This window comes from Seriola aureovittata, chromosome 13 (genome assembly GCF_021018895.1).
Source record: "Seriola aureovittata isolate HTS-2021-v1 ecotype China chromosome 13, ASM2101889v1, whole genome shotgun sequence".
In the NCBI taxonomy this organism is placed as follows: domain Eukaryota; kingdom Metazoa; phylum Chordata; class Actinopteri; order Carangiformes; family Carangidae; genus Seriola; species Seriola aureovittata.
In genome coordinates, this window is record NC_079376.1 from 15,008,144 (window position 1) to 15,034,475 (window position 26,332).

Genomic DNA, 26,332 nt, shown 5'->3' on the forward strand with positions numbered 1-26,332 from the left:
ACACAGGGGCTGCACTTCATCTAAAGGGAGTTACTAGCATGCCAGTGGCAAATCATCAAGTGATTCCCCAAGTCAGACTGTAGGAATAGAAAGTGCTTCATTTCCTCTTAACATACACATATAGGTGTCAGGGCTGGGATGGGAAACAAAACCAGCTGCTAAATAGCAGCAGAAATGCCTTTTGGCAGTTGTGTGCTTTTTATGTAGGAGCAGGATGAAGGCAGGAGCCATTACAGGGTCTATGAGGAGCTAGGCGGTCCGCAGAAGCTTTTTTATTACTGCTGGCTGACATCTTATGGACCAGTGTGTCACCCTAGTCATTAAATAAACCAACACCCGTTGACAGAATGCCATGGCAACAGCAAACAAAGGGTGCCCAAAATTAAAACAACAGGAGTTAGGCACGTGTGCGATGTTTGGATTTTGTGTGATTGAGATTTCATTAGATTGGAAGGAAAACAATTTCTCTGAATAGTGACATTGCTTCATTGTTGCCTCACCCCCCCAGACAAAAGAGGCGAGGGAGAGGAGGTGGAGGGTGGGGGGGGGGTTCCCCGTTAAGTCATTAAAACGTCTCACTCTCTGTCACGTTTAATTATTTCTACAGGAGACAGTCCTGAAAACTTCGGAAGAACAACACTGGCTAACGTTAGTGCAAAGTGAGTGTAACACCGTATGAATGACATCAAATCTCATGACATATCACAGAAACACTGGACTCTCCTTCTACGTTTGAATTACAGCGGTGTTTTTGTGGCCGACAGGGACAGCTTTCTCTGGCTCCACAGCATCTTAGCCCTGGTTTACTTCATCATCACGTTGCTGTGCATGGCTCACCACTCGATACGGCTGGAGTACAGGGAGGACGAGAAGGTCCGTCACCATCACATCACACTGTTTAAACATCATGGCCTGGCTGTAAAAACATCCATCTTATCGAGTCAATTTCTCTATTTTTGAGTTTTACTTTCTAACAAAACACACATTTTTTCCCAAACAATCAAAAAAAAATGCTACAAAAGAAAAGAAGACGAGGGCAGATTTCTGCACTGGTATCAAGGAAACTGTTAAAACAACTTGAAATGACAGATTTGTTCTGTTGTTTTAAGAAAAAACGACTTTCGGGGCCAAAATGAATAACAAGACAAAGAGTCACAGCCATGCCAGCAGTTCTGAAGCCTGTACTTTAATGGCAACCAAAGCCATGGCCGTTTAACTCTAAACCACTTGATCAGATGGATTTTTTTTGCAGTTCATTATAACTCATGGTGGTTGCGTTATGTGTTGCAGATAGCCAGGACACTGATGATTACCTCCATACCCAGAGAGATCTCTGACCCAGGACTCATCACCAAACATTTCCAGTACACATTTACTGCTCTATTTCTATTTTTCTATTTTGTCAAGTCAAATTCCTTATGTTTCTTTCCTGTCATGAGGACCCCCGGCCATTTTTTTTGTTCATACATCTATGTGTACAACTTCAGTACATTCTTTATGAATAACTTCTTCTGCTCCATTCACTAGTGAGGCCTACCCCAGCTGCACTGTCACTGACATCCGTTTCTGCTTCGATGTCCACAAGCTGATGAGGCTGGACCTGGAGAGGTATAGTAACTGCTGCAAATCTGAACAACACAGTTTTGTGATCAGTGTGAAGCTCTTGTCTGAGGATGTTGCTTTTTTTTACAGACGCAAAGCGATGAAAGGCAGGCTGTATTTTGCCACAAAATCCCAAAAGGAGGGGAAGATCATGATCAAGACCCATCCGTGTGCTCAGATATTCTGCTGCGACATCTGCGGCTTTGAAAAGGTACATTTTATCAGTATTATTGGGACTTGCACTTGGCTTTCCTTGTAGAGTTGCTGCACAGAAAAGATATTACCACTGGATGGCACTGCAATCCAAATGTAGGTAAATACAACATATCTTGCCACTGCATATCTGGGGATCTCTGAGAGTAAAAAAATGCAGTGAGTAATGTGTGCTCTAACTTTTTTCTGCAGGTGGATGCAGAACAGTACTACAGTGAGTTAGAGGAAAAGCGGACTGACGAGTTTAACGCTGAGAAGAATCGCATCTCCATGAAGAGGCTTGGCATCGCCTTTGTGACTTTCCGTGATGAGAGGATGACTGCTGTGTGAGTAAACAACAGCACGACACTGAGGTTTATGTCTGTCAGATCCTCTCATCACATAAACCCATGTCACAGCAGGCAGCACCCTTAAAATTCATGGAGAGGCATAAAAGCAGGCGGGAGACTGAGCGCTGATGCAGATTTCTGCAGCAACTTCAAACGTCTCGTTTTGTTTTGTTTTCCAGGATTGTGAAGGACTACAGTCTTGTGCGCTGCCGTTGCAGACCCCAGCAGTCCAGCATCACCACTGTGGTGCAGTCTCACAAATGGGGGGTCAGCTATGCACCTGCTCCCAGTGACATCATCTGGTCAGTACCAACATCACTGGAAATCACAGTTTTCTTTTGGTGCTTTTTGGTCTCAATATTCTTCTTGAATTCTCCGTTAATTAGTCAGATTTTCCACTCTGACAAAATTATACTGTTATTACTTGTTGCAGCTACAAACAGGAGATATCTATACTTCCATTATCTATACCCACTTATCCTGTGCATGCTCACGGGTAGCTGTAACCTAACCCCGTCACATTCACACCTATAATACAAGCAATATATTAACCTATCCAACATGTCTTTGGACTGTGAGAGGACACTGGAGCACCCAGTGGAAACCCAGGGAGACACAGTGTAATACCCAATTTTACGCATCTCATGCATCATTTAGAAATATTTCCCTTTAATTATCCTGACATGTTTAGTATCTTTGGAAACCTCAAGATCATGACTAGACTTTAAACCAAAGTTCTGTGAGCTTCAGTAATTCATGTCAGTGCAAAATTAGCTCATAATGATGGACTATCTATGCATTATGCATCTCAGCTTTGGCATTAGTGTTAATATTCCTATTTCTTTTTCATTGAGCACTGAGCACAACATTCAAGATGTATCAGTATGTTGCTGCTTGTGTGAAACGGATCGCAAACACCATTTAAAGCTCATTCCTTATCCATGATTGGATTAGCCACGATGCATGTGTCTCATCTTGGAAAGCAAATGCAGCAGCAGTCCCAGTGTGATTATGTAACAAATGAGGGATGTCTATGTATGGGAGATTGACTAAAGAGATGGTAGCGTTCACTGTTTGTGCTTCACGCCTGATTGGCTGCAGTGTGTTTGTATGCGAGTGTGTTTTTGCACTAACTAGACTACTGGAGCAGTTGCAGGCTGCGGGGTTGAGCAGGGTCTTTTGTTCCTTCGTTAAAACTGAGCGTTGAAGTGTGCTGTTCCCAACCTGCTCTCCAGTCCAGTGCAGTGGAAATACAGTCACCAAGTCACATAGAAGAAACGACTGAGCTGGCTATTTCTGGCTTATGTCAATACATGCACTACAGGCGTGTCAGGGGAGAAAATGTGTTAACTGTCCCGTCTGTCCTGTAGGATGATTGTGAACTGAGGCTCATTATTTCTCCTGTCACCAGGGAAAACCTGTCAGTGTGTGGATCTCGCTGGTGGCTCCGCTGCGTCCTCCTTAACATCCTCCTCTTCCTGCTGCTCTTCTTCCTCACCACTCCTGCCATCATCGTCAACACCATGGACAAGTTCAACGTGACCAAGCCTGTGGAGAGTTTGCGGGTCAGAGTTTGAAATTAATTTAAACTTTGCGACCTCAATGTTTCATTTTGACCCTCTTCGGTGTCATTAATTAGCTTTTTTTTTGCTTTCCAATATAGAGCCCTGTCATTACCCAGTTCTTCCCCACCCTCCTGCTGTGGGCGTTTTCGGTGCTCCTGCCCTTCATCGTCTACTACTCAGCCTTCTTTGAGTCCCACTGGACCAGGTACTCACCAGCCATCGACCACCGCTCCCTTCTGAAATGGAAATGCCTGTCCTTTACTTCTTCAAACGGACTCTTCATATGTAGCTGCCTGTCTTCCTCTGAACTCTCAGCATTTCTTTTTTTTTTTTTTCATCTCAATTATTTTTTTTCTCTTTCACCCTCTTGCTCTTTTTACTCTCTCCCCTCTCTCTCCCTCCTTCTCTCTGTCACTCTCCCTGCACTGTTATTCTGGGCAGGTTGTCATAGAGATCTCCATGTGAGGATAATGATATGCACAGTAGTCACCATGCGCAGAGGAGCACTGCATGGTGACTACTAGTAGGAGGAGGAGCGAAAGAACTGTGCATAGGGAGACAACCTCATGCAGCACCTATGAGCACCCTTTCTTTACATAACAACCCCCACAAACGTGTTGTGCAGGCGTGATGTGCGAGGGAGCGAATGCAAATCAACTGTTTAACTGGAGTGAAAAGCGTAGTTCCTGCTAATGAACCCAACAGTCAGCTGACTTTGCATTACATTATTTCACATAAATGCATCTATTATGTTGAAGGAAGGGTGTAGGTGTGTTTTAGAACTAAATATTGATTACACAATGACCCCTGGGTCCTTATGATCTCTTGTCTGTAATTGAACGTTTCAGATCCGGTGAGAACCAAGTAACGATGCACAAGTGCTTTTTACTGCTGGTCTTCATGGTCATCATCCTGCCCTCACTTGGTCTATCCAGGTACACAGACTCAGAACAAAAATATAACTTCTGCTTTTATTTTATTTTTTTCCGACTTTTTTAATTTTTCACTACCTTTCATATTTTATTCTTTCTGTAGTCTGGACCTGTTCTTCACCTGGCTGTTTGATATCAACTTCCTGGATGAGAAGAATGTCAAATTTCAGTAAGCTTTTTTTTTAAAGAATAAATAAAATATAGCAAGAGTTTTATTAATCCTAAAAAGGCATTTCAGTTGCAGCCCAACACTCAACATTGTTTTCTTGGTGCAGGTGTGTGTTTCTTCCTGACAACGGTGCATTCTTTGTAAACTACGTGATCACGTCCAGCCTGATTGGCACATCTATGGAGCTGCTTCGTATCCCGGCACTGACGGTGTACGCCCTCCGCCTCTGCTTTGCAAAGTCCCAGGCTGAGCGCATTCATGTCAAACGGGTTAGTGGAGCCTTTCGTGCTTACGTCAGTGTTTTTCATGTGAGTGTTGATTTTAAGATCTAAAAAGCTCACTGTGTTTGTGTTTTTGTCCGCAGAGTCAGGCCTATGAGTTCCAGTTTGGCCTGGAGTACGCCTGGACCATGTGTATCTTTGCAGTCAGCATGACCTACAGCATCACATGTCCCATCATTACGCCCTTCGGTGAGCAACATACTGTTCATCCTCATCTACCTCTTCCTTTTTCCCTTGTTTTCTCTCTCTTTCGTGTTTGTCTGCGCTGTGTCTCCTCTTACTCTAACCTCACTCTCCTCTATTGCCTGCCAGTCCGATGCAGACTGTGTGAATTTGCTGCTGTAGTCCCAGACACCCAGACACAGTGAGTTGCGAGCCAGACGCCCACTCTGCTCCTGTCTCTGCCCAGAGCTCACCGAGCCTCTATTTACTTCTGCAGCCTAATCATCAGTCCAAACAGGCTCTTTTATATCTCATACCTTGCTGCTCCATTTATTTCACCTGTGTTGTTTCCTGCAGGTCACTGTTTTATTTATTCATTCATTTCTCTGTGGCAGGGCTGAGGCAAATAATCTCACTGGTTGAATTAAAACTTCACTGAATGGAACCACAGAGAACCAGCACAGGTTTTCATTTAAGGGCCAAAGGGCAAAATATTAATTTGAATTATTCATGTCCCCTTTTTAAAATATAATGTCACACTGGAGCCAGTAGTAGGCTCCCATTGGTTAGCATGTACTTGCCTACTTTAGTTTAGTACAGTTCAGTTTAGTACATGACACTTGCAATTAATTACAAATTTGTTTGCTAATATGTAAACTAATAATAGTAATACACTATTGAAAGGCACAATATAAACTGAAATGGAAGGCCTAAATTTTACTTTTAGCACTATAATACATTTCATATTATTAAGATATTTGTTCTTCCTGCCTGGACTGTGCTGGAGTTTCCTCTCTTTTTTATACTTATGGCACTGATCGGTCAGTGTATGTGTGTTTTATTGTGCCCCTCCAGGTCTGCTCTATGTGATCCTGAAGCACATGGTTGACCGATACAACATCTACTATGCATACGTTCCCACTAAACTAAACCAGCGGATCCATAGAGCAGCCATCAGCCAGGTCATCATCGCTCCCCTCCTCTGCATGTTCTGGCTGCTCTTCTTCTCTGTGCTCAAATTAGGTACTTGATCACTGCCATGTATTTCCTGTTACAGTTTCTATAACTGTTCTGCATAATAAGTGTTTTAAATTTGTTTCACTCTCTCTTTAATATTGAAGGTCCAATGCATCCCATCACCCTCTTCACCTTAGTGTCCCTGCTCTCCTGTATTGCCTTTTCCCTCTTCCGCTTGTGCCTTAGGAAGCAACCAGACAAGTCAACGAGCTACCAGGTGAGCAGCTCCACTATAACTCAGGGACATCAGGTTTATCTGAGGAAGCAGTAATACTCAGTGAATATTATTTATTTTCTTTGTTTCAGATGTCTGATCAGCCAGCAGAGGGGACATTCACTGATGCAGACAGGAATACCGTAACATCAACCACGGCCTCCAATGTACAGTACCACATTTTTCTCTTATTAACCAGTACAACATTCGACCTAGATCAAATTAGTATTAGATCTTAACTTGGTTCAAAGATATAATGTTGCAGTGACTCTGTACAATATAGTAACCATGATACATTTATAAGTTTAGGGATATTTACATCTTAATTGGGGAAAAATACCCCAAATTTAAAAGCGTACTCTCATCTCACACACTCCCTGTGAGTTGAGTGATTTACTGTGTGACACGATCATAAACTGTATGTTGATCTGGCTTCCTCAGCTGTTTGTGGCGTCCGTGCTGCTGGAGCCAGAGCTGGCTTTGACTCCGATGCCCTCCCCGGCCCACCACAGCTACGGCGCCATGGCTAGCTCCCAGGGTTCAAGCCACAACGCGGTGGAGGAGGAGGAGGGTGAGGAAGACCATGCCCAGACCCATGAGACTGAGCTCCAAGACCCTCCAGACCCCTGCTGCTCCAGCCCGCTCATGGATAGCCCTGTGGGCTACCAGTAACACTAAATCCTGCAAGCTGATTTCCACGTGTCCTTCACCTGGGGAACACAGATTGCTAAATGCTGCAATGCTGCGTTTTTGCCACTGACCTCAGACTCCAACTTAGCTGCCTCAGACCCCGAGATTAGACTGGGCTTGTTAGAAAGGATGAAGAACCTGAAGGAGCTTGAGAATACAGGAGCAGAATCCATATAAACATCACTATAAATGTATAGACATAGACACAACGGACATGAACCACACATCAATCTTGATAGAACAACTTAAATGTACAGATGATTTTAGTTGAACTATTGGATGCTCCATCACAGGGATTCCATCTTCTTCTGTGGCTTCATTTGCAAGTTAAAAAGGTTAAAAGTAATTGAAATGAATGGGGTGGAATTGCCTTTGGGTATCTATCAGAGATACTCTGTCCATGCAGTGCCACTTGGACATGAGCGGAGGTGAAAGTTTCCATCAGAGTGGGTGGTGTGAGCAGGCTTGCCCCAGCAGACTGACAGAGTGGTCTGGGCACTGGGTGATATCTGGTTCCTCGGCAGCAGAGCGCAGAGAGAGTGAGGGTGAGGGCAGCTAGTTGTGAAGCCATCTGCAGCGAGAGAGCAGACAGATGGAGGGCCGAATGTAACTCAGAGATGTACTGTAATAAATGTACACTCTCTCCACGGAGGCACAAGCAGCTTAACTTGTACCTGAAGCTTGTTGTAACTATTATCAATTCAAGGTTGCTATTTTTGCTACAGTATTTTTGGTGTCATTGATATTGTGCTTTGGGTTGGGAGCAGGTGCCACTGGAGTCTGGTCAAGGATTTGCAGAGCTGTCCCATTTTAATCAGAGTATTCCCTAATTATGCTGTTTTGATTGTATGTGACAGAATTCTATTTTTATTTATTTATTTATTTTGAATGAACAGTTGAACATTTTGGGAAATATTCTAATTTGGTTTATTGCTGAGAGTTAGATGAGAAGATAAATACCAGCTAGCTACCGGCAGGAGCTTAGCTTAGGCAGAGACGGGACTATTTCTTGGCTAGGCACAGTAACTTTGTGGATTCTTGTTGTCCCAAGCAGACACTCCAGGACGTTTGTTGTTGTTCTAAATATAAATAAGCTAAGTTAATCTAATGAGCTGCTAGCAGTAGCTTCACATTTAACAGACATGAGAGTGGTATCAATCTTCTTATTTAACTCTCGGCAAGAAATTGAACAAGAGACTCAAAAAGTAGAAGCACACCCTGGATTTACAACATTTTGAATATATGTCATGGAGTCTACTTTCTCTAACTTCAAGACAACAATGGAAATCTAGAAGAATTCATCCATGTTTCTAATTACATGAAATATCGAAAGTAACTTCAGCTTGTGTTACTACTAAAGCCATTATATTTATTTATTTTTAGTTTCAAAAATACTGAAAACAAAAAGTATTCTGTTACTTTAATGGCTCAAAATCGTTTATTCACATTCATTTGTTTAGCGTAAAATGTTTTTGTGCTAAAACGTCACAAAACAGTAAAATTCAAAAAACACTATTCTACACCATGATTTCAGTCACAGTCCACTGCATGTCAGCTATGTTGTATAAATGAGGTATGCATTTGTATCCTTCTGTATCCCTAAGTCAAGTTTCGCACATGTTTATCTTATTGATTTACAGTCAGTCTGTATGTCTGCAAGTTTTGTATTTTGGCGTTATTTTTATTTCCTCATGGTGGGATGAAAGTTTTTCTCATCAAACTGAATGTAAACTAGATTGTAGTTTGTTTTTCATGTCTCTTGCTGTGCCTTGAAGAAAACTCCCTTTTGTGTGACAATCCAGCATGGCCTGAAATATGCTGCATGGACTGAAAACTAAAGAGCGGGGAAACAACCAAGTCATGAAACACACAACAACAAACTCAAAAACTCAACAACCCAGAGTAATTATTTTCATTCAACAGTCAATTACTAGTTAATTCTGTTAGTCAGAAGACAAGCAGTGAACTCCTTCCACAAAGATATTAACAAAACAATCTTAACACAAGATATGCTTTCTACCTTTTCCTGAATTGCTTTCGATCATGTCACATGGTCTTCATAAGAAGATTAGTTTGCTCTGTTGCCATAGGAAAAGTATATGTTTAAACTTTCCAATGTTCTGTGCACTTTTAGGACTCTCATCCATGTTGATAAATGTTGAGCTTAATCGTTCATTTTTGACCTTATTGAGAAGAGACCCCTTTCAAGGTCCACTTACTTTCTTTTTCTGGAGTTTTCAAGTATGAGCCTTAGGCAAAATCTCGTTTTATGTCTACGTGTAAAAGAGTGTCATAAAAGTGCTCAGTATAATGGAAAGTTTGAACTTCTACAGCTCTGTGACAGCTCAGTAAACTTCATCTGCTGATGAAGACAGTGTGACATGGTCGAAAGTTCTGGAACAAGCAAGTAAGTGGATCCTGGGCGAAGACTTTTTGGTAAAATGCTGTTTCCAAGGTCAGGAATGACAACACTAAGCTAACTTACTGTGTCTTTATGTCACAGCAGTTGTGTCGCTTTTTTAAGATGTTTTGTATTGTGGCCTTGTTGGTGCCTTGTTGATTTCAATCAATATCCTTTCAGTTCTCAACTGCTGTTTTCTTTGACCATATAGATCTTTGTATGATGTAGCTCTTTGTCAGCTTTAAAAGCTGCTTCTCTTACATCTCTCAACACGTTTGACTAACGTTGACAGTCCTGTTGTTGATCAGTTCATATCAGTCCTCTCCCAGAACAGCTGAAAAACGTCTTGTTTGTCAGTAGAGTGGATTTCAGTACATTTTATGTTCTGTCTGAGAAGGTTTATTATAACTTTAATCATATTAAATCATATGCCTGTGAAGTGATGTTTTTTTACTTTTTATTTTCAATTGTACTTTCATAACACTGATGGCATATTATTTCATTAAATGAGATGTATTGCTCCATTTTACAAGGAATCTAATTCTAATTCCTCGTGCTGTATAAAACAGATCAAAGCTGGCAGCAGAGAGGGTCTGAAGTGGTCAGTGCAGAGAATCATGAAGTAAAATCTATTTGGAAAAAAAAAACATCAAAGAGCATCTCCTGTGGCTTTCTCTTCCAGAAGCTAGTTTACAGATCATTAAACATGCTTTCCTTTGAAAAATACAAAATAAAACTTATTAGGATATTCTTAGTTCTAATGGCCATGCAAGAAAAGGATTGTCCATTTTTATGCTTAACTAGTTTTATTGTATCCTGTCATGTCTGTTCATATACTGGGTAGATACATCAGCTTTCCAGACGTGTCGATTCCTTTTTGCTCTTGGTTATGAAATGTGTGTCTCATACATGATTTCAAATTTGAGCCTGCTGTAAATGTGGGTTGTAATATCGCCAAGGAGTTTGAGGTTAACGGACAGTTTGCCTTTGAGATTGATCTGTCAGGCTAACGAGTCTTCATCTGTCAAAAGTGAAGTGCTGTGATCTGAAATTAAAATTAATTCAGCTCAATCCACTCATCTTGTGCCATGACCTCTTCATTACTCTCCTCTACTGTGTTCTATGATAAAGAGTTTCTGAGAGACATTGAGTCAGACTTCATGTGGTAAAAAGTAGTGCAATGTGCACAGGATGCCTTTAGGAGATGTGTACATTTCTTTTATCATTAGTCAGTACCAGTTTCTGACTTATGCTAAAGTTGACCATTTAAATCAATAATTTAATATTTTGAAAAATTCAGCTATTTGCTTTCATGCCTAGGGTCATATGACATGATTGAAAACACTCATTCACGCACTGTCATTGAATATGAATGTAGACTGTGCGGCTGTTTAGCCTAACTTAGCACAAAGAGTAGAAACTAGAGAAAACAGCTTTTTTTTTTTTTTTACATTTAGGGTTTAGCAGGCAGACAAACTAGTGAGATAAAACATGTCAATTATTGAGCTTTAGAGGTACATTTAGACAAGGACAGGCAAACTAGCTATTTTTACTGTTTCCAGGTTTGTGTTAAGCTTAGCTAACTGGATGCTGAGTTATATCTTCATCAAACTCTCAACAACAACAAAAAAACACATTTCCCAAAGTGTCAAACTATAGTGATTCCTCTGATCTGGCCGCCTGTCCAATGACAATCACCGAGCAGACACTTTCAGAGCGGGGGGGGGGGGTCGGGTAATGAATGCAGGTGCATGTTAGCTTAGTGTCTGAAGCAGTGTGTCTGCATACAAACTAGCCTTGGGACAAGCCTCTGTACATACCATAGACCTCATGGGCCCCTGAAACCACATCAGTGGGTGGATGGTGCAATTAATTGCATGAGCATCTGCTTTTATCCAAACCACATTCGAAAGTGGTTACACCATAGTGCCAATGGCAGATACAGTTCCAGCAAAGTGGTGCACAAGTTTCTTTTTCTTAAAAACATCTCACACTTACTGGATAATTTTCCTGCACCCAAAGGGTTCATAAGGTGGTGGTGGTGGTGGTGCTGGTGGTGGGGGTGTTAGTATATAAAAGCATGCCCGCTATTATATACAGTGCTACTTCATTACCAAGACTTACGAAAGAAGAAAGAAAGGTCCCTGACATTTCCCATGTCACCCGTGGCAACTGCTGAGAGCCTGTTTCTCAGAGAAAGGTGAATTCCTCTGGGTGTGTGTCCCGCCGCTCACCTTTCTCCTGCCCAGATGCCTAGAATAGAAAATGTCTCTGCCTCCTGCAGCAGCCATATTGTCACTCCCATGTGGGTTAGTTTCAGCATGCAAATACAAAGTTGGTGTTGTTTAATATTTACATAATACAGAAGCTCAAAGTAGTAGGTTAGCTAATTAGTATGGAACTTTTAAAAAATCTGCCCTAGAGTATGGTATATTCTTCCAACATTTATATATAAGTGTATTTATGCTTTGTAGTGCAAAGTAAAAATGAGGCTGGAGCTTAGAGTCTTAGCAGGACATTGAGATTCAAGGTTCATCCTTGACCCTGGAATTAGCAGCAAAACAATCTTACCACAAAGTCCATTCAGTAGCTGTCAATAGCGGAGTGCTGTAAGAGACTATAACTCTATTTGGTAGCTGTTCAAGCTGTTTTTAATCATACCGCACAATTTTTCTAAACTTTCAGTCTGAACCTTGTGCTGACACTGTTTTGTGTATGTGATAGGAAGTGTCTCACGCTGGGATAACCTTTTTAAACTGAAAAGGTCTCAAGTATAAATTGCCCTCCTTCATTAGATCTAACGGTGGCAAGAACAGTTATCTGATGCAGCACACCAGGTCATTGCAGGGCATACAGTACAACCCCCACTGCTGTATACCTCAATTGCTACTTCACCTGTCATATGACTACCAGCTGAACAAGGAAGTAACCACAGAAAATCAATTGTCAGTGGATTTAATTGGATACGCTGTGTAAACTCACACAGTGATAAATTTGTCCTTGAAGAATTGGCCAGATTTCTTTGCTTGAACTGATCCTCTTACACTCAGGATTAGACTGGCAGTATTCTATATTTTAACATGTGTCTGGAAATATCAAGTAAAAAAAAAAGACATCGAAAAATAAATGAATCCTAATTGACTTTGTGGCCAAAGCCTGATATATCTTATCCCTCTGACCTCCATTGTTGTCGGAAAAAAACACATCAATGAGCCACACTGTTGGATAAAAATATATACGGAGGTAGATATGCCTTACTATACGAAGACGTTTTTTATGCCTTACTACACTATGAATTTATGACTTGTTGTACTAAGACGTTTTTAAGGACTTACTACACTATGACTTTTTATGCCTTACTATAATATGACATTTTATGTCTTATTATACTATGGAATTTTTATGCCTTACTTTACTATGATTTTCTTATACCTTATACATTTTCATGCCTTACTATACGATTACATTGTGATGGGGAGGCACGGTAAAATGGTGGATACAACTGTCTAAAACTATGAAGGTTCTGGTTTTGAAACCCAGGCCTGGGGCCTTTTTGTGTGGAGTTTGCATGTTGTCCCTATGACTGCTACGCTGTAATCCAGCTTCCTTCAGCAAAAGACATGGACATTACATATACAAAGACATTTTATGACGTTTTATACCTTACTACACTATGACATTTTTCTTAACTTTTTATATCTAACTGTACTATGTCCTTTTTATGACTTTTCATGCCTTACTATAATATGTTGTTTTTTAGACTTTTCATGCCTTCCTATACTATGTCGTTTTTTATGATTTTTTTTATACCTTACTATACTATGACATTTTGATGATTTTTAATGCCATACTATACTGTCAAATTTTTCTTACTTTTTATGTCTTGCTATACTATGTCCATTTTATAACATTTCAGGCCTTACTACATTACGTCGTTTCCATGATTTTTTATGCCTTACTATACTGTCGTTTTTATGACTATTTATGCATTGCTATATAATGTAATTTTGTAACTTTTTATGCCTTACTATACTGTCGTTTTCGGGTTGTTTTATGCCTTACTATACTATGTAGTTTTTATGACTTTTAATGCTTTGACGTTTTATGCCTTACTATACTATGTCGTTTTCGTGATTTTTCATGCCTTACTATACTGTCGTTTTCGTGATTTTTCATGCCTCACTATGCTGTGACATTTTTATGCCTTACTATATTATGTTGTTTTCGTGATTTTTCATGCCTTACTATACTTTGTCGTTTTTCTGACTTTTTATGCCTTGACTTTTTATGCCTTACTATACTATGTCGTTTTTCTGACTTTTTATGCCTCACTATGCTGTGACACTTTCATGCCTTACTATACTATGTCGTTTTCGTGATTTCTTATGTCTTACTATACTGTCATTTTTATGATTTTTTATGCCTTACTATACTATGTCGTTTTTTTCTGACTTTTAATGCCTTGACGTTTTATGCCTTACTATACTATGTCGTTTTTATGACTTTTATGCCTTACTATACTTTGACATTTTTATGCCTTACTATACTATGTCCTTTTTATGACTTTTCATGCCTTACCATATTGTGTTGTTTTCGTGATTTTTTATGCCTTACTATACTATAACTTTTTCAAAATGTTTTATGCTTTCCTTTACTATATTGTTTTTATGACTTTTTATGCCTTGACTTTTTATGCCCTACTATATTATGTCGTTTTCATGACCTTTTATGCCTTGACTTTTTGTGCCCTACTATATTATGTCGTTTTTATGACTTTTTATGCCTTACTATACTATGTCCTTTTTATGACTTTTTATGCCTTGACTTTTTGTGCCCTACTATATTATGTCGTTTTTATGACTTTTTATGCCTTACTATACTTTGTCGTTTTTCTGACTTTTTATGCCTTACGATACTTTGTCGTTTTCCTGACTTTTTATGCCTTGACTTTTTATGCCCTACTATATTATGTCGTTTTCATGACTTTTTATGCCTTACGATACTTTGTCGTTTTTCTGACTTTTTATGCCTTGACTTTTTATGCCCTACTATATTATGTCGTTTTTCTGACTTTTTATGCCTTACTATACTTTGTCGTTTTTTTCTGACTTTTAATGCCTTGCCTTTTATGCCTTACTATACTATGTCCTTTTTATGACTTTTTATGCCTTACTATACTTTGTCGTTTTTCTGACTTTTTATGCCTTACTATACTATGTTGTTTTTCTGACTTTTTATGCCTCACTATACTATGTAGTTTTTGTGATTTTTTATGCCTTACTATACTATGTCGTTATTATGACTTTTTATGCCTTACTATACTATGTCGTTTTCGTGATTTTTCATGCCTTACTATACTATGTCGTTTTCATGACTTTTTATGCCTTACTATACTTTGTCGTTTTTCTAACTTTTTATGCCTTGACTTTTTATGCTTTACTGTGCTGTCGTTTTTCTGACTTTTTATGCCTCACTATGCTGTGACACTTTTATACCTTACTATACTATGTCGTTTTTATGACTTTTTATGCCTTAATATACTATGTCATTTTTCTGACTTTTTATGCCTTACTATGCTATGTCGTTTTCGTGATTTTTTATGCCTTCCTATACTATGTCGTTTTTATGACTTTTTATGCCTTACTATACTATGTCGTTTTTTTTCTGACTTTTAATGACTTGACTTTTTATGCCTTACTATACTATGTCGTTTTTATGACTTTTTATGCCTTACTATACTATGTCGTTTTTATGACGTTTTATGCCTTGACTTTTTATGCCTTAATATACTATGTCGTTTTTATGACTTTTTATACCATCACATTTTATGATTTTTTATGTATTACTATACTATGTCGTTTTTGTGATTTTTCATGCCTTACTATACTATGTCGTTTTTATGAATTTTTTATGCCTTACTATACTATGACGTTTTCATAATTTTTTATGCCTTACTATACTATGTCGTTTTTATGATTTTTATGCCTTACTATACTATGTCGTTTTTTATGACTTTTAATGCCTTGACTTTTTATGCCTTACTATACTATGTCGTTTTTATGACTTTTTATACCATCACATTTTATGACTTTTTATGCCTTAGTATACTACGTCGTTTTCGTGATTTTTCATGCCTTACTATACTATGACGTTTTTTTTTATTTTTATGTCTTACTATACTATGACATTTGATGCTTTGCTATTATGTCTCATTGTTATGACTTTTCATGCCTTACTATGCTGTCGTTTTTCTGACTTTTTATGCCTCACTATGCTGTGACATTTTTATGCCTTACTATACTATGTCGTTTTTATGACTTTTTATACCATCACATTTTATGACTTTTTATGCCTTACTATACTATGACGTTTTTTTGAATTTTTATGTCTTACTATACTATGTCCTTTTTATGACTTTTCATGCCTTACTATACTATGTAATTTTTATGATTTTTTATGCCTTACTATACTATGTCGTTTTTGTGATTTTTCATGCCTTACTATACTATGTCGTTTTTATGAATTTTTTATGCCTTACTATACTATGACGTTTTCATGACACTTTATGCCTTACTATACTATGTCGTTTTCATGATTTTTTTATGCCTTACTATACTATGTTGTTTTCATGACTCTTTATGCCTTACTATACTATGTCGGTTTTATGACTTTTTATGCCATACTATACTATAACATTTTCATAAATTTTTCTGCCTTACTATACTATGTTGGTTTTTATAACTTTTTATGCCTTAGTATATTGTGAGAAATTTATGCCTTACTATACTATGCCCTTTTTCTTACTTTTTATGTCTTACATACTATGACATTTTGATGATTTTTCATGCCTTACTATACTATGTCATTTTATGACTTTTTATGCCTTACTATAATATGTTGTTTTCATAATTTTTATACCTTACTATATTATGTTGTTTTTATGACTTTTTATGCCTTACTATATTATGTACTTTTTATGATTTTTTATACCTTACTATACTATAACGTTTTCATGACTTTTTATGCCTTACTATACTATGTTGTTTTTTATGACTTTTTATGCCTAACTATACTATGTCGTTTTCATGACTTTTTATGCCATGCTATATTATGACGTATTTATGACGAATTATGCTTTATAATACTATGACGTTAAATGCTTTGCTATACTGTGACATTTTTATGACTTTTCATGCCTTGCTATACTATGTTGTTTTTATGACTTTTCATGCCTTATTATACTATGTCGTTTTATGACATTTTATGCCTTACTATACTAAGGCGTTTTCATGGTTTTTCATGCCTCAATATACTATGTCGTTTTCATAATTTTTTGTACCTTACTATACTAAAACGTTTTCGTGATTTTTTATGCCTTACTATACTATGTCATTTTTCTGACTTTTTATGCCTTAATATACTATGTCGTTTTCGTGATTTTTTATGCCTTCCTATACTATGTCGTTTTTATGACTTTTTATGCCTTAATATACTATGTCGGTTTTTTTCTGACTTTTAATGCCTTGACTTTTTATGCCTTACTATACTATGTCGTTTTTATGACTTTTTATGCCTTACTATACTATGTCGTTTTTATGACGTTTTATGCCTTGACTTTTTATGCCTTAATATACTATATCGTTTTTATGACTTTTTATACCATCACATTTTATGATTTTTTATGTATTACTATACTATGTCGTTTTTGTGATTTTTCATGCCTTACTATACTATGACGTTTTCATAATTTTTTATGCCTTAATATACTATGTCGTTTTTATGATTTTTATGCCTTACTATACTATGTCGTTTTTATGACTTTTTATACCATCACATTTTATGACTTTTTATGCCTTACTATACTATGTGGTTTTCGTGATTTTCATGCCTTACTATACTATGTCGTTTTTATGACTTTTTATACCATCACATTTTTATGACTTTTTATGCCTTACTATACTATGACGTTTTTTTGAATTTTTATGTCTTACTATACTATGACATTTGATGCTTTGCTATTATGTCTCATTGTTATGACTTTTCATGCCTTACTATACTGTTGTTTTTCTGACTTTTTATGCCTCACTATGCTGTGACATTTTTATGCCTTACTATACTATGTCGTTTTTATGACTTTTTATACCATCACATTTTATGACTTTTTATGCCTTACTATACTATGACGTTTTTTTGAATTTTTATGTCTTACTATACTATGACATTTGATGCTTTGCTATTATGTCTCATTGTTATGACTTTTCATGCCTTACTATACTGTCGTTTTTCTGACTTTTTATGCCTCACTATGCTGTGACATTTTTATGCCTTACTATACTATGTCGTTTTTATGACTTTTTATACCATCACATTTTATGACTTTTTATGCCTTACTATACTATGACGTTTTTTTGAATTTTTATGTCTTACTATACTATGTCCTTTTTATGACTTTTCATGCCTTACTATACTATGTAATTTTTATGATTTTTTATGTATTACTATACTATGTAATTTTTATGATTTTTTATGTATTACTATACTATGTCGTTTTTGTGATTTTTCATGCCTTACTATACTATGTCATTTTTCTGACTTTTTATGCCTTACTATACTATGTCGTTTTCGTGATTTTTTATGCCTTACTATACTATGTCGTTTTTATGATTTTTATGCCTTACTATACTATGTCGTTTTTTATGACTTTTAATGCCTTGACTTTTTATGCCTTACTATACTATGTCGTTTTTATGACGTTTTATGCCTTGACTTTTTATGCCTTAATATACTATGTCGTTTTTATGACTTTTTATACCATCACATTTTATGATTTTTTATGTATTATTATACTATGTCGTTTTTGTGATTTTTCATGCCTTACTATACTATGTCGTTTTTATGAATTTTTTATGCCTTACTATACTATGACGTTTTCATAATTTTTTATGCCTTACTATACTATGTCGTTTTTATGATTTTTATGCCTTACTATACTATGTCGTTTTTTATGACTTTTAATGCCTTGACTTTTTATGCCTTACTATACTATGTCGTTTTTATGACTTTTTATACCATCACATTTTTATGACTTTTTATGCCTTACTATACTATGACGTTTTTTTGAATTTTTATGCCTTACTATACTATGTCGTTTTTATGACTTTTTATACCATCACATTTTATGACTTTTTATGCCTTACTATGCTGTCGTTTTTCTGACTTTTTATGCCTCACTATGCTGTGACATTTTTATGCCTTACTATACTATGTCGTTTTTATGACTTTTTATACCATCACATTTTATGACTTTTTATGCCTTACTATACTATGACGTTTTTTTGAATTTTTATGTCTTACTATACTATGTCCTTTTTATGACTTTTCATGCCTTACTATACTATGACGTTTTGATAATTTTTTATGCCTTAATATAGTATGTCGTTTTTATGATTTTTATGCCTTACTATACTATGTCGTTTTTTATGACTTTTAATGCCTTGACTTTTTATGCCTTACTATACTATGTTGATTTCGTGATTTTTCATGCCTTACTATACTATGTCATTTTTCTGACGTTTTATGCCTTGACTTTTTATGCCTTACTATACTATGTTGTTTTCGTGATTTTTCATGCCTTACTATATTAATGTCGTTTTCGTGATTTTTCATGCCTTACTATACTATGTCGTTTTTATGACTTTTTATACCATCACATTTTATGACTTTTTATGCCTTACTATACTATGTGGTTTTCGTGATTTTCATGCCTTACTATACTATGACGTTTTGATAATTTTTTATGCCTTAATATACTATGTCATTTTTCTGACTTTTTATGCCTTACTATACTATGTCGTTTTCGTGATTTTTTATGCCTTACTATACTATGTCGTTTTTATGATTTTTATGCCTTACTATACTATGTCGTTTTTTATGACTTTTAATGCCTTGACTTTTTATGCCTTACTATACTATGTTGATTTCGTGATTTTTCATGCCTTACTATACTATGTCATTTTTCTGACGTTTTATGCCTTGACTTTTTATGCCTTACTATACTATGTCGTTTTCGTGATTTTTCATGCCTTACTATATTAATGTCGTTTTCGTGATTTTTCATGCCTTACTATACTATGTCGTTTTTATGACTTTTTATACCATCACATTTTATGACTTTTTATGCCTTACTATACTATGTGGTTTTCGTGATTTTCATGCCTTACTATACTATGTCGTTTTTATGACTTTTTATACCATCACATTTTTATGACTTTTTATGCCTTACTATACTATGACGTTTTTTTTAATTTTTATGTCTTACTATACTATGACATTTGATGCTTTGCTATTATGTCTCATTGTTATGACTTTTCATGCCTTACTATACTGTTGTTTTTCTGACTTTTTATGCCTCACTATGCTGTGACATTTTTATGCCTTACTATACTATGTCGTTTTTATGACTTTTTATACCATCACATTTTATGACTTTTTATGCCTTACTATACTATGACGTTTTTTTGAATTTTAATGTCTTACTATACTATGTCCTTTTTATGACTTTTCATGCCTTACTATACTATGTAATTTTTATGATTTTTTATGTATTACTATACTATGTCGTTTTTGTGATTTTTCATGCCTTACTATACTATGTCGTTTTTATGAATTTTTTATGCTTTACTATACTATAACGTTTTGATAATTTTTTATGCCTTAATATACTATGTCATTTTTCTGACTTTTTATGCCTTACTATACTATGTCGTTTTCGTGATTTTTTATGCCTTCCTATACTATGTCGTTTTTATGACTTTTTATGCCTTACTATACTATGTCGTTTTTTTTATGACTTTTAATGCCTTGACTTTTTATGCCTTACTATACTATGTCGTTTTTATGACTTTTTATGCCTTACTATACTATGTCGTTTTTATGACGTTTTATGCCTTGACTTTTTATGCCTTAATATACTATGTCGTTTTTATGACTTTTTATACCATCACATTTTATGATTTTTTATGTATTATTATACTATGTCGTTTTTGTGATTTTTCATGCCTTACTATACTATGTCGTTTTTATGAATTTTTTATGCCTTACTATACTATGACGTTTTCATAATTTTTTATGCCTTACTATACTATGTCGTTTTTATGATTTTTATGCCTTACTATACTATGTCGTTTTTTATGACTTTTAATGCCTTGACTTTTTATGCCTTACTATACTATGTCGTTTTTATGACTTTTTATACCATCACATTTTATGACTTTTTATGCCTTAGTATACTACGTCGTTTTCGTGATTTTTCATGCCTTACTATACTATGTCCTCTTTATGTTTTTTTATACCATCACATTTTTATGACTTTTTATGCCTTACTATACTATGACGTTTTTTTGAATTTTTATGCCTTACTATACTATGTCGTTTTTATGACTTTTTATACCATCACATTTTATGACTTTTTATGCCTTACTATGCTGTCGTTTTTCTGACTTTTTATGCCTCACTATGCTGTGACATTTTTATGCCTTACTATACTATGTCGTTTTTATGACTTTTTATACCATCACATTTTATGACTTTTTATGCCTTACTATACTATGACGTTTTTTTGAATTTTTATGTCTTACTATACTATGTCCTTTTTATGACTTTTCATGCCTTACTATACTATGTAATTTTTATGATTTTTTATGCCTTACTATACTATGTCGTTTTTGTGATTTTTCATGCCTTACTATACTATGTCGTTTTTATGAATTTTTTATGCCTTACTATACTATGACGTTTTGATAATTTTTTATGCCTTAATATACTATGTCGTTTTTATGATTTTTATGCCTTACTATACTATGTCGTTTTTTATGACTTTTAATGCCTTGACTTTTTATGCCTTACTATACTATGTTGATTTCGTGATTTTTCATGCCTTACTATACTATGTCATTTTTCTGACGTTTTATGCCTTGACTTTTTATGCCTTACTATACTATGTCGTTTTCGTGATTTTTCATGCCTTACTATATTAATGTCGTTTTCGTGATTTTTCATGCCTTACTATACTATGTCGTTTTTATGACTTTTTATACCATCACATTTTATGACTTTTTATGCCTTACTATACTATGTGGTTTTCGTGATTTTCATGCCTTACTATACTATGTCGTTTTTATGACTTTTTATACCATCACATTTTATGACTTTTTATGCCTTACTATACTATGACGTTTTTTTGAATTTTTTATGTCTTACTATACTATGACATTTAATGCTTTGCTATTATGTCTCATTGTTATGACTTTTCATGCCTTACTATACTGTTGTTTTTCTGACTTTTTATGCCTCACTATGCTGTGACATTTTTATGCCTTACTATACTATGTCCTTTTTATGACTTTTTATGCCTTACTATACCATGTCGTTTTCATGATTTTTTATGCCTTACTATACTATGTCATTTTTATGATTTTTGATGCCTTACTATACTATGTCGTTTTTTTTCTGACTTTTAATGCCTTGACTTTTTATGCCTTACTATACTATGTCGTTTTCGTGATTTTTCATGCCTTACTATACTATGTCATTTTTATGACTTTTTATACCATCACATTTTATGACTTTTTATGCCTTACTATACTATTAAGTATTTAAGACGATTTATGCCTATAAAACTGTGGTGTTAAATGCCTTGCTATACTGTGATTTTTTTATGACTTTTTGTGTCTTACTATATTATGACATATTTACGGCGAATTATGCCTTATAATACTCTGACATTAAATGCTTTGCTATACTATGTCATTTTTATGACTTTTAATGCCATGCTATGTTATGACATATTTACAACGAATTATGCCTTATAATACTCTGACATTAAATGCTTTGCTATACTGTGGCATTTTTGTGACTTTTCATGCCTTACTATACTATGACGTTTTCATGATTTTTTATGCCTTACTATACTATGTCGTTTTCGTGATTTGTTATGCGTTACTATACTTTGTCCTTTTTATGACTTTTCATGCCTTACTATAGTATGTCATTTTTATAACTTTTAATGTCTTGACTTTTTATGCCTTACTATACTATGACGTTTTCATAATTTTTAATGCCTTAATATACTATTTCGTTTTTATGATTTTTATGCCTTACTATACTATGTCGTTTTCGTGATTTTTCATGCCTCACTATACTGTGACATTTTTATGCCTTACTACACTATGTCCTTTTTATGACTTTTCATGCCTTACTATACTATGTCGTTTTTATGTATTTTTTATGCCTTACTATACTATGACGTTTTCATAATTTTCATGCCTTACTATACTATGTCGTTTTTATGTATTTTTTATGCCTTACTATACTATGACGTTTTCATAATTTTCATGCCTTACTATACTATGTCGTTTTTATGAATTTTTTATGCCTTACTATACTATGACGTTTTGATAATTTTTTATGCCTTAATATACTATGTCGTTTTTATGATTTTTATGCCTTACTATACTATGTCATTTTTCTGACGTTTTATGCCTTGACTTTTTATGCCTTACTATACTATGTCGTTTTCGTGATTTTTCATGCCTTACTATATTAATGTCGTTTTCGTGATTTTTCATGCCTTACTATACTATGTCGTTTTTATGACTTTTTATACCATCACATTTTATGACTTTTTATGCCTTACTATACTATGTGGTTTTCGTGATTTTCATGCCTTACTATACTATGTCGTTTTTATGACTTTTTATACCATCACATTTTTATGACTTTTTATGCCTTACTATACTATGACGTTTTTTTTAATTTTTATGTCTTACTATACTATGACATTTGATGCTTTGCTATTATGTCTCATTGTTATGACTTTTCATGCCTTACTATACTATGTCGTTTTTCTGACTTTTTATGCCTCACTATGCTGTGACATTTTTATGCCTTACTATACTATGTCGTTTTTATGACTTTTTATACCATCACATTTTATGACTTTTTATGCCTTACTATACTATGACGTTTTTTTGAATTTTTATGTCTTACTATACTATGTCCTTTTTATGACTTTTCATGCCTTACTATACTATGTAATTTTTATGATTTTTTATGTATTACTATACTATGTCGTTTTTGTGATTTTTCATGCCTTACTATACTATGTCGTTTTTATGAATTTTTTATGCCTTACTATACTATAACGTTTTGATAATTTTTATGCCTTAATATACTATGTCATTTTTCTGACTTTTAATGCCTTAATATACTATGTCGTTTTCGTGATTTTTTATGCCTTCCTATACTATGTCGTTTTTATGACTTTTTATGCCTTACTATACTATGTCGTTTTTTTTCTGACTTTTAATGCCTTGACTTTTTATGCCTTACTATACTATGTCGTTTTTATGACTTTTTATGCCTTACTATACTATGTCGTTTTTATGACGTTTTATGCCTTGACTTTTTATGCCTTACTATACTATGTCGTTTTTATGACTTTTTATACCATCACATTTTTATGACTTTTTATGCCTTACTATACTATGTCATTTTTGTGACTTTTCATGCCTTACTATACTATGTCGTTTTTATGTATTTTTTATGCCTTACTATACTATGACGTTTTCATAATTTTTATGCCTTACTATACTATGTCGTTTTTATGATTTTTATGCCTTACTATACTATGTTGTTTTTTATGACTTTTAATGCCTTGACTTTTTATGCCTTACTATACTATGTCGTTTTTATGACTTTTTATACCATCACATTTTATGATTTTTCATGCCTTACTATACTACGTCGTTTTCGTGATTTTTCATGCCTTACTATACTATGTCGTCTTTATGTTTTTTTATACCATCACATTTTTATGACTTTTTATGCCTTACTATACTATGACGTTTTTTTGAATTTTTATGCCTTACTATACTATGTCGTTTTTATGACTTTTTATACCATCACATTTTATGACTTTTTATGCCTTACTATACTATGACGTTTTTTTGAATTTTTATGTCTTACTATACTATGTCCTTTTTATGACTTTTCATGCCTTACTATACTATGTAATTTTTATGATTTTTTATGCCTTACTATACTATGTCGTTTTTGTGATTTTTCATGCCTTACTATACTATGTCGTTTTTATGAATTTTTTATGCCTTACTATACTATGACGTTTTGATAATTTTTATGCCTTAATATACTATGTCGTTTTTATGATTTTTTATGCCTTACTATACTATGTCGTTTTTTATGATTTTTTATGCCTTGACTTTTTATGCCTTACTATACTATGTTGATTTCGTGATTTTTCATGCCTTACTATACTATGTCATTTTTCTGACGTTTTATGCCTTGACTTTTTATGCCTTACTATACTATGTCGTTTTCGTGATTTTTCATGCCTTACTATATTAATGTCGTTTTCGTGATTTTTCATGCCTTACTATACTATGTCGTTTTTATGACTTTTTATACCATCACATTTTATGACTTTTTATGCCTTACTATACTATGTGGTTTTCGTGATTTTCATGCCTTACTATACTATGTCGTTTTTATGACTTTTTATACCATCACATTTTTATGACTTTTTATGCCTTACTATACTATGACGTTTTTTTGAATTTTTATGTCTTACTATACTATGACATTTAATGCTTTGCTATTATGTCTCATTGTTATGACTTTTCATGCCTTACTATACTGTTGTTTTTCTGACTTTTTATGCCTCACTATGCTGTGACATTTTTATGCCTTACTATACTATGTCCTTTTTATGACTTTTTATGCCTTACTATACCATGTCGTTTTCATGATTTTTTATGCCTTACTATACTATGTCATTTTTATGATTTTTGATGCCTTACTATACTATGTCGTTTTTTTTCTGACTTTTAATGCCTTGACTTTTTATGCCTTACTATACTATGTCGTTTTCGTGATTTTTCATGCCTTACTATACTATGTCATTTTTATGACTTTTTATACCATCACATTTTATGACTTTTTATGCCTTACTATACTATGTCGTTTTCGTGATTTGTTATGCGTTACTATACTTTGTCCTTTTTATGACTTTTCATGCCTTACTATAGTATGTCATTTTTATAACTTTTAATGTCTTGACTTTTTATGCCTTACTATACTATGACGTTTTCATAATTTTTAATGCCTTAATATACTATTTCGTTTTTATGATTTTTATGCCTTACTATACTATGTCGTTTTCGTGATTTTTCATGCCTCACTATACTGTGACATTTTTATGCCTTACTACACTATGTCCTTTTTATGACTTTTCATGCCTTACTATACTATGTCGTTTTTATGTATTTTTTATGCCTTACTATACTATGACGTTTTCATAATTTTTATGCCTTACTATACTATGTCGTTTTTTATGACTTTTCATGGCTTACTATACTATGTCGTTTTTCTTACTTCTTATGCCTTACATACTATGATATTTTCATGATTTTTTATGCCTTACTATACTATGTCGTTTTCATAATTTTTTATACATTACTATAGCAAGACGTTTTCATAATTTTCTATGCCTTACCATACTATGGTTTTTTTAATACTTTTTATGCCTTACTATATTATGTCGTTTTTATGACTTTTTATTCCTTGCTATACTATGACGTATTTACGACGAATTATGCCTTATAATACTATGACGTTAAATGCTTTGCTATACTGTGACATTTTTATAACTTTTCATGCCTTACTATACTGTGTTGATTTTA

General features: G+C 34.6%; 1 protein-coding gene across 4 annotated transcripts in view; it reads left to right on the top strand.

Moving 5' to 3' along the window:
• Positions 1-10,650, top strand: part of tmem63c (transmembrane protein 63C) — a 30,472-nt gene extending 19,822 nt beyond the window's left edge. For 2 of the 4 annotated variants that reach the window (XM_056392990.1, XM_056392991.1), the window contains exons 7-23: positions 608-659; positions 744-873; positions 1,291-1,364; positions 1,528-1,608; positions 1,693-1,813; positions 2,008-2,141; positions 2,324-2,446; positions 3,556-3,709; positions 3,808-3,914; positions 4,558-4,644; positions 4,745-4,810; positions 4,917-5,079; positions 5,175-5,280; positions 6,109-6,276; positions 6,375-6,487; positions 6,577-6,651; positions 6,926-10,650. In XM_056392990.1, coding sequence (XP_056248965.1) covers positions 608-659; positions 744-873; positions 1,291-1,364; positions 1,528-1,608; positions 1,693-1,813; positions 2,008-2,141; positions 2,324-2,446; positions 3,556-3,709; positions 3,808-3,914; positions 4,558-4,644; positions 4,745-4,810; positions 4,917-5,079; positions 5,175-5,280; positions 6,109-6,276; positions 6,375-6,487; positions 6,577-6,651; positions 6,926-7,156 — 1,985 coding nt within the window. In that variant the 3' untranslated portion in view covers positions 7,157-10,650. The remainder of the gene's footprint in view (positions 1-607; positions 660-743; positions 874-1,290; positions 1,365-1,527; positions 1,609-1,692; positions 1,814-2,007; positions 2,142-2,323; positions 2,447-3,555; positions 3,710-3,807; positions 3,915-4,557; positions 4,645-4,744; positions 4,811-4,916; positions 5,080-5,174; positions 5,281-6,108; positions 6,277-6,374; positions 6,488-6,576; positions 6,652-6,925) is intronic. The other 2 variants (XM_056392992.1, XM_056392994.1) reach the window with 2 other exon arrangements.
• Positions 10,651-26,332: the final 15,682 nt, after the last annotated feature.